A 12319-nucleotide genomic window follows, 5' to 3' on the forward strand; every position below is an offset into this window, starting at 1 on the left:
AGGAGATACCCCTCGTCCAAGGTAAGGAGCAGCGGCTGTGCTTTGCTGGAGCAGCCGTGAAGAGATACCCCCATGTTCAAGGTGAGAGAAACCCAAGTGTTGCAAGAAGGCATCAGAGGGCAGACACACTGAAACCATACTCACAGAAAACTAGTCAATCTTATCACACTAGGACCACAGCGTTGTCTAACTCAGTGAAACCAAGCCATGCCTGTGGGGCAACCCAAGATGGGTGAGTCATGGTGGAGAGGTCTGACAGAATGTGGTCCACTGGAGAAGGGAATGGCAAGCCACTTCAGTATTCTTGCCTTGAGAACCCCATGAACAGTATGAAAAGGCAAAATGATAGGATACCAAAAGAGGAACTCCCAGGTCATTAGGTGCCCAATATGCTACTGGAGATCAGTGGAGAAATAACTCCAGAAAGAATGAAGGGATGGAGCCAAAGCAAAAACAATACCCAGCTGTGGATGTGACTGGTGACAGAAGCAAGATCCGATGCTGTAAAGAGCAATATTGCATAGGAACCTGGAATGTCAGGTCCATGAATCAAGGCAAATTGGAAGTGGTCAAACAAGAGATGGCAAGGGTGAATGTCGACATTCTAGGAATCAGCGAAATAAAATGGACTGGAATGGGTGAATTTAAGTCAGATGACCATTACATCTACTACTGCGGGCAGGAATCCCTCAGAAGAAATGGAGTAGCCATCATGGTCAACAAAAGAATCTGAAATGCAGTACTTGGATGCAATGTCAAAAATGACAGAACGATCTATGTTCATCTCCAAGGCAAACCATTCAGTATCACAGTTATCCAAGTCTATGCCCCAACCAGTAACGCGGAAGAAACTGAAGTTGAACAGTTTTATGAAGACCTACAAGATCATTTAGAACTAACACCCAAAAAAGATGTCCTTTTCATTATAGGGGACTGGAATGCAAAAGTAGGAAGTCAAGAAACACCTGGAGTAACAGGCTAATTTGGCCTTGGAATGCGGAATGAAGCAGGGCAAAGACTAACAGAGTTTTGCCAAGAAAATGCACTGGTCATAGCAAACACCCTCTTCCAAGAACACAAGAGAAGACTCTACACATGGACATCACCAGATGGTCAACACTGAAATCAGATTGATTATATTCTTTGCAGCCAAAGATGGAGAAGCTCTATACAGTCAACAAAAACAAGACTGGGAGCTGCCTGTGGCTCAGATCATGAACTCCTTATTAACAAATTAAGACTTAAATTGAAGAAAGTAAGGAAAACCACTAGACCATTCAGGTATGACCTAAATCAAATCCCTTATGATTATACAGTGGAAGTGAGAAATAGATTTAAGGATCTAGATCTGATAGATAGAGTGCCTGATGAACTGTGGAATGAGGTTCATGACATTGTACAGGACACAGTGATCAAGGCCATCCCCATGGAAAAGAAAGGCAAAAAAGCAAAATGGCTGTCTGGGGAGGACTTACAAATAGCTGTGAAAAGGAGAGGCAAAAGGCAAAGGAGAAAAGAAAAGATATAAGCATCTGAATGCAGAGTTCCAAAGAATAGCAAGAAGAGATAAGAAAGCCTTCTTCAGCAATCAATGCAAAGAAATAGAGGAAAAGAACAGAATGGGAAAATTAGAAAAAAAAGAAAAATTAGAGAAATCAAGAAAATTAGAGATACCAAGAGAACATTTCATGCAAAGATGGGCTCGATAAAGGATAGAAATGGTCTGGACCTAACAGAAGCAGAAGATATTAAGGAGAGGTGGCAAGAATACACAGAAGAACTGTACAAAAAAGATCTTCACGACCCAGATAATCATGATGATGTGATCACTCATCTAGAGCCAGACATCTTGGAATGTGAAGTCAAGTGGGCTTTAGAAAGCATCACTACGAACAAAGCTAGTGGAGGTGATGGAATTCCAGTTGAGCTGTTTCAAATCCTGAAAGCTGATGCTGTGAAAGTGCTGCACTCAATATGCCAGCACATTTGGAAAACTCAGCAGTGGCCACAGGACTAGAAAAGGTCAGTTTTCATTCCAATTCCAAAGAAAGGCAATGCAAAGAATGCTCAAACTACCACACAATTGCACTCATCTCACATGCTAGTAAAGTAATGCTCAAAATTCTCCAAGCCAGACTTCAGCAATACGTGAACCGTGAACTCCCTGATGTTCAAGCTGTTTTTAGAGAAGGCAGAGGAACCAGAGATCAAATTGCCAACATCTGCTGCATCACGGAAAAAGCAAGAGAGTTCCAGAAAAACATCTATTTCTGCTTTATTGACTATGGCAAAGCCTTTGACTGTGTGGATCACAAGAAACTGTGGAAAATTCTGAAAGAGATGGGAATACCAGACCACCTGACCTGCCTCTTGAGAAATCTGTATGCAGGTCAGGAAGCAACAGTAAGAACTGGACATGGAACCACAGACTGGTTCCAATAAGGAAAAGGAGTACATCAAGGCTGTATATTGTCACCCTGCTTATTTAACTTCTATGCAGAGTACATCATGAGAAATGCTAGGCTGGAAGAAGCACAATGTGGAATCAAGATTTCCGGGAGAAATATCAATAACCTCAGATATGCAGATGACACCACCCTTATGGCAGAAAGTGAGGAGGAGCTAAAAGCCTCTTGATGAAAGTGAAAGAGGAGAGTGAAAAAGTTGGCTTAAAGCTCAACATTCAGAAAATGAAGATCATGGCATCTGGTCCCATCACTTCATGGGAAATAGAGGGGAAACAGTAGAAACAGTGTCAGACTTTATTTTTTGGGCTCCAGAATCACTGCAGATGGTGACTGCAGCCATGAAATTAAAAGACGCTTACTCCTTGGAAGAAAAGTTATGACCATCCTAGATAGTATATGCAAAAGCAGAGACATTACTTTGCTGACTAAGGTCCGTCTAGTCAAGGCTATGGTTTTTCCTGTGGTCATGTATGGATGTGAGAGTTGGACTGTGAAGAAGGCTGAGCGCCGAAGAATTGATGCGTTTGAACTGTGGTGTTCGAGAAGACTCTTGAGAGTCCCTTGGACTGCAAGGAGATCCAACCAGTCCATTCTGAAGGAGATCAGCCCTGGGATTTCTTTGGAAGGACTGATGCTAAAGCTGAAACTCCAGTACTTTGGCCACCTCATGCGAAGAGTTGACTCATTGGAAAAGACTCTGATGCTGGGAGGGATTGAGGGCAGGAGGAGAAGGGGATGACTGAGGATGAGATGGCTGGATGGCATCACTGACTCGATGGACGTGAGTCTGAGTGAACTCTGGGAGATGGTGATGGACAGGGAGGCCTGGCGTGCTGTGATTCATGGGTCGCAAAGAGTCGGACACGACTGAGCGACTGAACTGAACTGAAACGCACATTACTATATCGGTAGCTATAGGCACCATGCTGTATAAAGGATCTCTGGAAAGTGATCATCTCACAAAACTGAAACTTTATACTCAGTAAATAACAACTCCCAGTACCCCCACCCCTCAGCCCTGGTAGCCACTACTGTATTCTCTGCTTCTACAATCTGACCATTTCAGAAATCTCGTAAAGTGGAATAAGGTAGTTTTGTTTTGTTCCTGGCTTATTTTACCCAGCATAACATCTTCCAAGTTTACCCATGTTGTCATGATGAGCAGGAGTTCCTCCATGTTTTTAAGGCTCAACATTTATGCCTTAGTTGTCAGTTCCAGAAAGAAACCACCTTGGCATTATCTTTGCTAAGTTTTTTTCCTCTAGTTCAATTTTCTGTGAGTTAAACCTAAATATGTGAAGGGCAAGGACCATATCATATCCATTTTTGCAAATCCAGCTCTTAACAGGGTGTTAGGCACAGAGTAGGCCTTAAATAATTGTTTAATCGTTTGTAGAACTATTCAACAATGTGAACTAGGGACAGTTTAATTTTTATAAGCTCATTTTCTGAAAATATTAGTTAATATGATCATGAAAGGACTGATTTGGGAAAACTCTTATCATTTCTAACCAGTTGGGAAATAAAAGTTCTATTGCTAAAGTACATTATGTTTAGAAAAATTAAACATGAAGATGGCATAGAAAAATATGGGGAGCCAGGTATTTCACCTCTATTTTCAATGCTACTCTTAATTAATTCCTGCAAGAATGACCAGGTGCTTCATGGGAATTTTTACAGTATGGTGGCATGCATGACATCAATTCAACCAACCATGTAAATAACTTTAAAAATTCAAAAGCTGATTAAAAAATGCACCCTAAGATAGAGTTTTGATAATACTTGTATTAGAGAAAAGATATTTTAATCAACTAGAGGAGTTATCCTAGAATTAAATTCATGTTGTGAATTGTATGGCAGAAACCAACACAACATTATAAACCAATTATCCTCCAATTAAAACAAAACAAGACAAAAGACAAAGAGTCTCCATGAACCACAATTCTTAAACAAAAATGAGCTGATGGTATATCTAATACTTTTAAAACAAAAGCTAATTGTGAATATAAACCTTTTGAGGGGCATAGATTCTTCTCCTTATTTTGCAGTTTAACAAATTGATATTTTCATATATTACAAAAGATAGTAAACCATTTTCTTTTTAAATCCCATGTACTCAGGATTTAATGAACACTGTGTATCAGACCCATAGCTGAGTTTATATTCTAAATCCAACACTTGAAATAAAATAACTACCTGTCTCTCCCAAACACTCTGACAATAAACTAAAACCTGTGGAATTGAATATTATAAACTTTCATATGGCTGCATATTCCTTACTCTTCTAAATTTTTCAGTAAAGTCATTTGATCTATAGCTGAGAACTCATTCCAGGATTTGGTATAATCCTCTTCTCTCCTAGACATTTGGCAAGCTTGTCATAAAGACCTTCATCATTCAAATTCCTCCTCTGAGACAACAATTATCTTGTCTTGAAAGCAGTGTCATACATTTAGAAAACTATGTGATGGTCTAATCTTGCCTGTTAGCTTGTACCAGCTTTTCTTGTTTATAGCAGGAGACAATTACTGAAAATCCTACAATGTGTCCTCTTTTGCTAGAAAATTTGGAATAACAAAGCTGATTCCTTTAAAGACTGGATTCTAGGATGCCCAATTTATGTCTCCCCCTTCCTCCACCACACTTGTTTCATAACAATATCAACTGACACGAGTACATTGCTAACAGAACAATTTACTTGAATGGCTAAATGGATGAAACGAAACCAGGATAGAGTGGCAATCTTGTCCATTTCTGGCACATGACCACACCCTAAGTGACTCCTAGGAGGTCTAGTCTAGAGCCTTCTAGTGGTGGTACAGGTGCTTCTGGTCTTTGAAAAGAGACTCAATTCACCATCTTCATTTTCTCATCTACAAAGTACATTCATTTGTTGACTCATTCATTGAATAATTAACAGTCAAATGCTACATGCCAGAAACTGTGTTACACAATTATGCCTCAATATGCCAGCAAATTTGGAAAACTCAGCAGTGGCCACAGGACTGGAAAAGGTCAGTTTTCATTCCAATCCCAAAGGAAGGCAATGCCAAAGAATGCTCAAACTACTGCACAATTGCACTCATCTCACACGCTAGTAAAGTAATGCTCAAAATTCTCCAAGCCAGGCTTCAGCAATACATGAACTGTGAACTTCCAAATGTTCAGAGGAAGAGGAACCAGAGATCAAATTGCCAACATCTGCTGGATCATGGAAAAAGGTAGAGAGTTCCAGAAAAACATCTACTTCTGCTTTATTGACTGCCAAAGCCTTTGACTGTGTGGATCACAGTAAACTGTGGACAATTCTGAAAGAGATGGGAATACCAGACCACCTGACCTGCCTCTTGAGAAACCTGTATGCAAGTCAGGAAGCAACAGTTAGAACTGGACATGGAACAGCAGACTGGTTCCAAATAGGAAAAGGAATACATCAAGGCTGTATACTGTCACCCTGCTTATTTAAGTTCTATGCAGAGTACATCATGAGAAACGCTGGACTGGAAGAAGCACAAGCTGGAATCAAGATTGCCGGGAGAAATATCAGTAACCTCAGATATGCGGATGACACCACCCTTATGGCAGAAAGTGAAGAGAAACTAAAAGCCTCTTGATGAAAGTGAAAGAGAAGAGTGAAAAAGTTGGCTTAAAGCTCAACATTCAGAAAATGAAGATCATGGAATCTGGTCCCATCACTTCATAGGAAATGGATGGGGAAACAGTGGACATAGTGTCAGACTTTAATTTTTGGGCTCCAAAATCACTGCAGATGGTGAGTGCAGCCATGAAATTAAAAGACACTTACTCCTTGGAAGGAAAGGTATGACCAACCTAGAAAGCATATTAAAAAGCAGAGACATTTCTTTCCCAACAAAGGTCCATCTAGTCAAGGCTATGGTTTTTCCTGTGGTCATGTTGGATGTGAGAGTTGGACTGTCAAGAAAGCTGAGTGCCAAAGAACTGATGCTTTTGAACTGTGGTGTTGAAGACTCTTGAGAGCCCCTTGGACTGCAAGGAGATCCAACCAGTCCATTCTAAAGGAGATCAGTCCTGGGTGTTCATTAGAAGGACTGATGCTAAAGCTGAAACTCCAATACTTTGGCCACCTCGTGAGAAGAGTTGACTCATTGGAAAAGACTCTGATGCTGGGAAGGACTGGGCACAGGAGGAGAAGGGGATGACAGAGGATGAGATGGCTGGATGACATCACCAACTTGATGGATATGAGTTTGGGTAAACTCCAGGAGTTGGTGATGGACAGGGAGGCCTGGCGTGCTGCGATTCATGGGGTCTCAAAGAGTCAGACGCGACTGAACTGAACTGAAAGGTTCAAAATAAATTCAGAGGCAGTGGCTAGAAAGATAAGAAAAATAAGAGTTGAGTTACAAAACAATGTGCTCTCTATGCAGGAGGTTTAAGCTCATAGGATCATGGAAGATGACCCTCATGTGCTGAAAAAAGCTGAAAGGGCTACATAAGGAGCCCGACAGGTGGGGAGCTCACCTGGACCTCAGGGAGAGCATTCACAACCCATGGCATTTTGAGATTGTAAAGAAAGATGACATTATAAGTTGCAAAAGTAGGAAGGGCACAGAGAAGGGTAGACAAAGAGAGGCAAAGGGCAAACTCTGAAGGGGTTAGAATGGACTGTAGAAAATGTGGAATCCATCTAGAAGGAAAGGGATATTATTAAAGAGTTTTCCACCACAGACCTACACAATCAGAGTTATGATTTAAAATATGACTCCAGTTGTAGAAAGTAGAGGCCAAGAGACCAGCTGGGAGAAGGCTACAGAAACAGATACAAGTTGACAAGGGCCTAAATAAGGCAGTGGCATGAAGAATGAGAGCTACTGGGACATAGCATTCACATGATTTAGGAACTATTCGGATGTGGACATCGAGAGAGACAGAAAATATCTAGGATCATTTTAGAGTTTAGCTTTGGACAGACGACGTTTGTAGCATGCAGGAGACTTCCAAGTACAGATACTGAGCAGGTGGTAGGGTGTAGGAGTCTGGAACTCAGGAGGATGTCTGGGTAGAAAGAGAAGACTGGGATTCTTTAAACCATACAACACAGAAATAAGGGAAGAGGGAACAGCTTTAAGAAAGGAGACCAAAAGGATGGATCCAAAGATAGAAAAATATCAGCATCAATGAACCAAGCAAATAGAAAGTTTCAAGGATGACAAGTCAACAGTGTCAATTACTATGTGTGCATTGTGTTGTGTGTTTAGTTGCTCAGTTATGTCTGACTCTTTGCGACTCTTGGGACTGTCGCCTGCCAGGTTCCTCTGTCCATGAGAATTTTCAGGCAAGAATACTGGAATGGATTTCCGTTTCCTCCTCCAGGGGATCTTCCTAACTCAGGGATCGAACCTGCATCCCTTGTGTCTCCTGCATTGTAGGTGGATTCTTAATCTGCTGAGGCATCAGGGAAGCCCATACAGCAGTGAAATAAAGTGAAGCCTTAAAAGTGCCCGAGGAATCTTGTGACTCAGACACCCTGGTGACCACAGAGGATGCAGGGCAATGCAGTCGTCTGGACACAAACCAGAGTCTATGGAGTTGGAGAGTGAGCAGGAGCACAAGAGATGGAGTATTTCTTGTAGAAGCTTGGGATAAAGGACAAGATCAGATAACTGGCTATGAGGTCTTTATGGCTATCTTTAGCAAGAACATTCTATGAAATTTTACTGCAATGCAGCTGTATCAAGTTCCACAGACACCTAACTTGCCACCAGGCTGGATGTTAAGACACTGAGGAGATGGGGCTCAGGTGGGTCCAGCACGGGATTCGCTGATGTGGGTCTTGGCTTGGGTCACCCGTGCAGGTGGTGTACTTACTCATGTCCAGGAATGAGGTGGGTGGGAGCCAGGGCAGCCAGCGTCCAGCCTCCCTGACCTCTTGTTTGTGATGTGAAAGGCATAGGGAACACAACCATTTTAAACAGTAGAGAGATGGCAATGATTATCTACAGGGGATTTAAGTGACCCGTAGATGAACACACAGACATACGGAGAGGCTTTGATGAAACACGCTACCGTCTACTCACAGGTGGTCCTGGAGGCCCTGGTTTTCCTGGAGGCCCTGGTTTTCCTCGTCTTCCCTGGAAACCAAAGAGAAACAGATAATAAATACTGTGATTCCATTTTAAGATGAGACAGTATGAAATGGAAGTTTAAAGACAGTACCAATTAACTCAAAGTTAAAAAACAATCCCAAGTCCACATGACCTTTAAAGGTCAGTGAAGTCTAAAAGCTATGGGACAATTTTTAACAATCAAGATGAGAACAATAGTGCCGGGAATGAATAAATCGTGACTCTTATTAGCAACCCTTTAAAGGCTGTCTACCTTGACTCTCTAGCAAAGTGATATAAAATATCTGAAAGGTTGGATAAGATTAGCATTTTATCTGATAATTCAATGGGTTCAGGAGCAAAAATCAATGCATTTATCACCTTAAATTGGTATTTTCAGAGAGTGATCTGAATTTCAATTTTAAAGGAATTTCCTAAGGGTGAGATTAAGTATTCAAAATATATTTTTCTGGGCCCCAGCCTGGAATTACTAGTTTAGAATCTCTGGGAAAGGGATCCATGAATCTGCATTAAAAAAAAAAAAAAAAACCACTTTAGGTAATTCTCATGTTCACAAAAGTTTGAAAAGTACTTCACAAAGCTACATTATAATTATATACATTGTGTAAATCATATTACCTAGCTCTTTTCTTCCCTTTGGATGGTTATGCTGTTTTATAAGTGAACTAAAATGTTCACTCCTTGCTTATTAATCTTCATTGCTGTAAGTGAATATTAACTCACCAAGTTTATAACTAGCTAAATTACATTAGCAAGAGTCAGCATGACAGTTCTAAGTATCTGTATATTTGATAGCATTTGAAGAGCATTTATTTATTATACATTTATTTTCTTATTTTTTTTCCTTTCTAATAGAAGGAAGCAAGCTTAGGTATGGAAAGCATACATTTTGAATGAGAAGCATTTCTAAGTCTGGTTTCTAAATATGATAATTCTCTTTTGTTATTATTAATAACTTCATTTTATTACCATATTGGTAGTATGTTAATATATATTAAGGCTTGCCATTTCAAATGTAAAAATATTAGTGATCTTTCAACTCTTTTTGAGGAGAATTGTGAGCACAAGCTCTCACAAAATTGCGAGAAAGGCCCAATTTCACTGATTAATTTTCTCACTCTGAAAGCGTCAGGCAAAGTTTCCTGATTTCTTTGGTCTTCAATGAGGCTTGGAGTGGGGTAAGAAATCCAAGATAAGCTGAAGCATCAGAGCAAACTTTGGAAGGTAGGTTAGCACATAAGACACTGGGATTGCATGGGGAGTGCAAGTTAAGTTCCTACTATCAAAGACTCTAATGATAGCAGCTGTTTTCAGAAAAAAAAAAAAAATCCTGGTTAACATCTACAGAGCAGATTTTAAAATAATTTTATTAAAACCAGAAATATAATTAGTAGTATTTTCATGTATCTTCTGTTTTAAAGTTCTGAACCCTGGAGTTCTTTTTAGGGGTTGTAAGATTGGAATGAATATATAATATTCTGTATACTGAATAAAAGTTATACATATGTATATACTTTATTAGTCTTGCAGTTTACATATTCTGAAAATCAATATATTGCATCTTTTCCATCTTTGTATATGCAAGTCAATCAGCCCCTGAGGATTAATCAATGATAAAAAGTTGACTTAGAAAGTGGAAGCGCAGAGAGCACAAAGAAACAAAATCAGTGACGTGGAAGGGGGTGGCCAGTTCTTTCTTTTAGGCTGAGGTAAGTTAAATCCACAGGACCAACTTCTGGTGCAGTCTCTTTTCCTTAAGGAGATATATATGTTGCTTGGGGCAGAAGTGGGGTAAAATGAAGCTACCTTTTATCCCAGCGTTCATATTGAAGATAAACCAACACTCAGATATTGTAACACAGCATTGGCATGGCTTAGGGTGAGGAGGAAAAAGCATTCATGATTCCATATGGTATGGGCAAGCTTTTGAATTCTAATTCATCACTGCTGACTTACACCATCATTCAAGTCAGCCTTGCAATTATCGGAGTGTGCAGTGTGTCTCCGGAGGAGCATGGGGGAATGCTGATTCTCTTTACGTCTCCTTGCTAAGAGTGGACAAGCAGGCAAAATGTTTTTGAGTGGGGGTCCCCAGTCTTTCTGGCACCAAAGACCAGTGTCATGGAAGTCAATTTTTCCCCGGATGGGGATGAGGGGCAGGATAGTTGAGGCAGTGATGCGAGAAATGGGAAGCCACAGCAAGTGGCTGATGAAGCTCCGTTGGCTTACCCACTGCTCACCTCTTGCTGTGAGGCCCAGCTCCCCAAACAGGGGTCAAGGACTGCGGTTTTTGAGGACTGTCAAATTATCAGAACATATACATAGCAACTTCAGCCAGCATGTATATGCAATTTAAATGCCTGAATTTCTAATAGCATCCCAAAGCAGACTTGAATATTTTCTTTTCCAGTTTTACTGTGATATACTTGACATGTACCATTATATGCGTTTCATATGTACAAACTGATGACTTCATCCACTTCTATATTATGAATAAAGTTAGTGAATACTTCCATTGCACTACATAATCATCATTTGTGTGTGTGTGTGTGTGTGTGTGTTGAGAATATTTAAAATCTACTCTCTCAGCAACTTTCATATATAAACACAGTATTGTTAACTATAGTCACCATGCTGTACATCATAATTTCCCAAAACATGCTCATTTTTTAGCTGGAAGTTTGTGCACTTTGCCCGTCCTCAGCCTCTGGCGGCCAAAATTCTGTCTCTGCTTCTGCGAGTTTGGCTTTTTTAGATTCCATATTCTGGGGCTGGGTCTAGGAGTACCCCCCTGATGAAGATGGAGGAACCATTTTTATGTATTTGTTTCAACTTCGTTCTTATGTCAGGCCCTTCATTACAGGGCTCACTCTAGACCCCTTGTAAAGTGAGACAAGAATGGAGACTCAGATGTGGATTGGGATGAAAATCCCAGGAAAAAACAGATAAATGCTGAGCTGGGCATGGCCGTACTGACCAGGACACCTGGTAACAGGTGGCCTTTTGTTCAGGGGTAGCTCTAATCAGCTGGAGTCTGGCTGAATCTCCAAATGGTTGGGGACATACTCTTTCAGCATAATTACAAGTGGACTAATCCAGTACTTCTCTTAAGATTGGAGTATGAAGCATAAAATGCAGATTTGCCATACCAGGGGCCCAGGACACCTCAAAGTGCTCAGCATGTAACTTTCCTGTTTGGCAACAGTGTGAAGGTTATTAGACAGTGGTTTCCATGTTTGTCCAATGATTTAAACCCAGTGGTGCTCTAACCTTATCACACATCAGCATCCTCAGGGCCTACCTGAATCCTCAGGAGGCCTAGTAGATGGGACTTCACATTTATAACAAGTTCCCAGCAATGCTGCTGCTTATGCCTGGAGACTACACTTGGAGAACTCCTGTCCTAAGCCTCAATCTCCTATTTCAAACTCAGGTGATCTTATATAGCCCTTCATTCTAATAGCTTAGAACAGAAGTGCCGGGTTGGTTCTGTGATTGCATGTCTCTTTAAGAATAAAAACCTCCCTGTCAATTTCAGGACCACTTGGATTGGAATCCCAGCCTTTTCTCTTATGGAAGCTTATCGTGTCAAGATGTCACACTGTAAAATTGGTACTTATACTTAGTAGCCCATTTGTTAATTAAAAAAGAGATCATATGGAAAACTCCTACCACACAACACACACTAGAATAGTAAACAGAAAAAAGTGTTGGCAAGGATCTGGAGACACCAGAATGCTTATC

At 40.7% G+C, this 12319-nt stretch overlaps 1 protein-coding gene across 1 annotated transcript in view; it reads right to left on the reverse strand.

Annotated features, from left to right (window-relative positions):
* Window positions 1-12319, reverse strand: part of COL19A1 (collagen type XIX alpha 1 chain) — a 488172-nt gene that overhangs the window by 163116 nt on the left and 312737 nt on the right. Inside the window, exon 16 of the mRNA XM_042253848.2 lies at window positions 8528-8581. Within this exon, the coding sequence (XP_042109782.1) occupies window positions 8528-8581 (54 nt within the window). The remainder of the gene's footprint in view (window positions 1-8527; window positions 8582-12319) is intronic.

This window comes from Ovis aries, chromosome 9, assembly GCF_016772045.2.
Source record: "Ovis aries strain OAR_USU_Benz2616 breed Rambouillet chromosome 9, ARS-UI_Ramb_v3.0, whole genome shotgun sequence".
In the NCBI taxonomy this organism is placed as follows: Eukaryota; Metazoa; Chordata; class Mammalia; order Artiodactyla; family Bovidae; genus Ovis; species Ovis aries.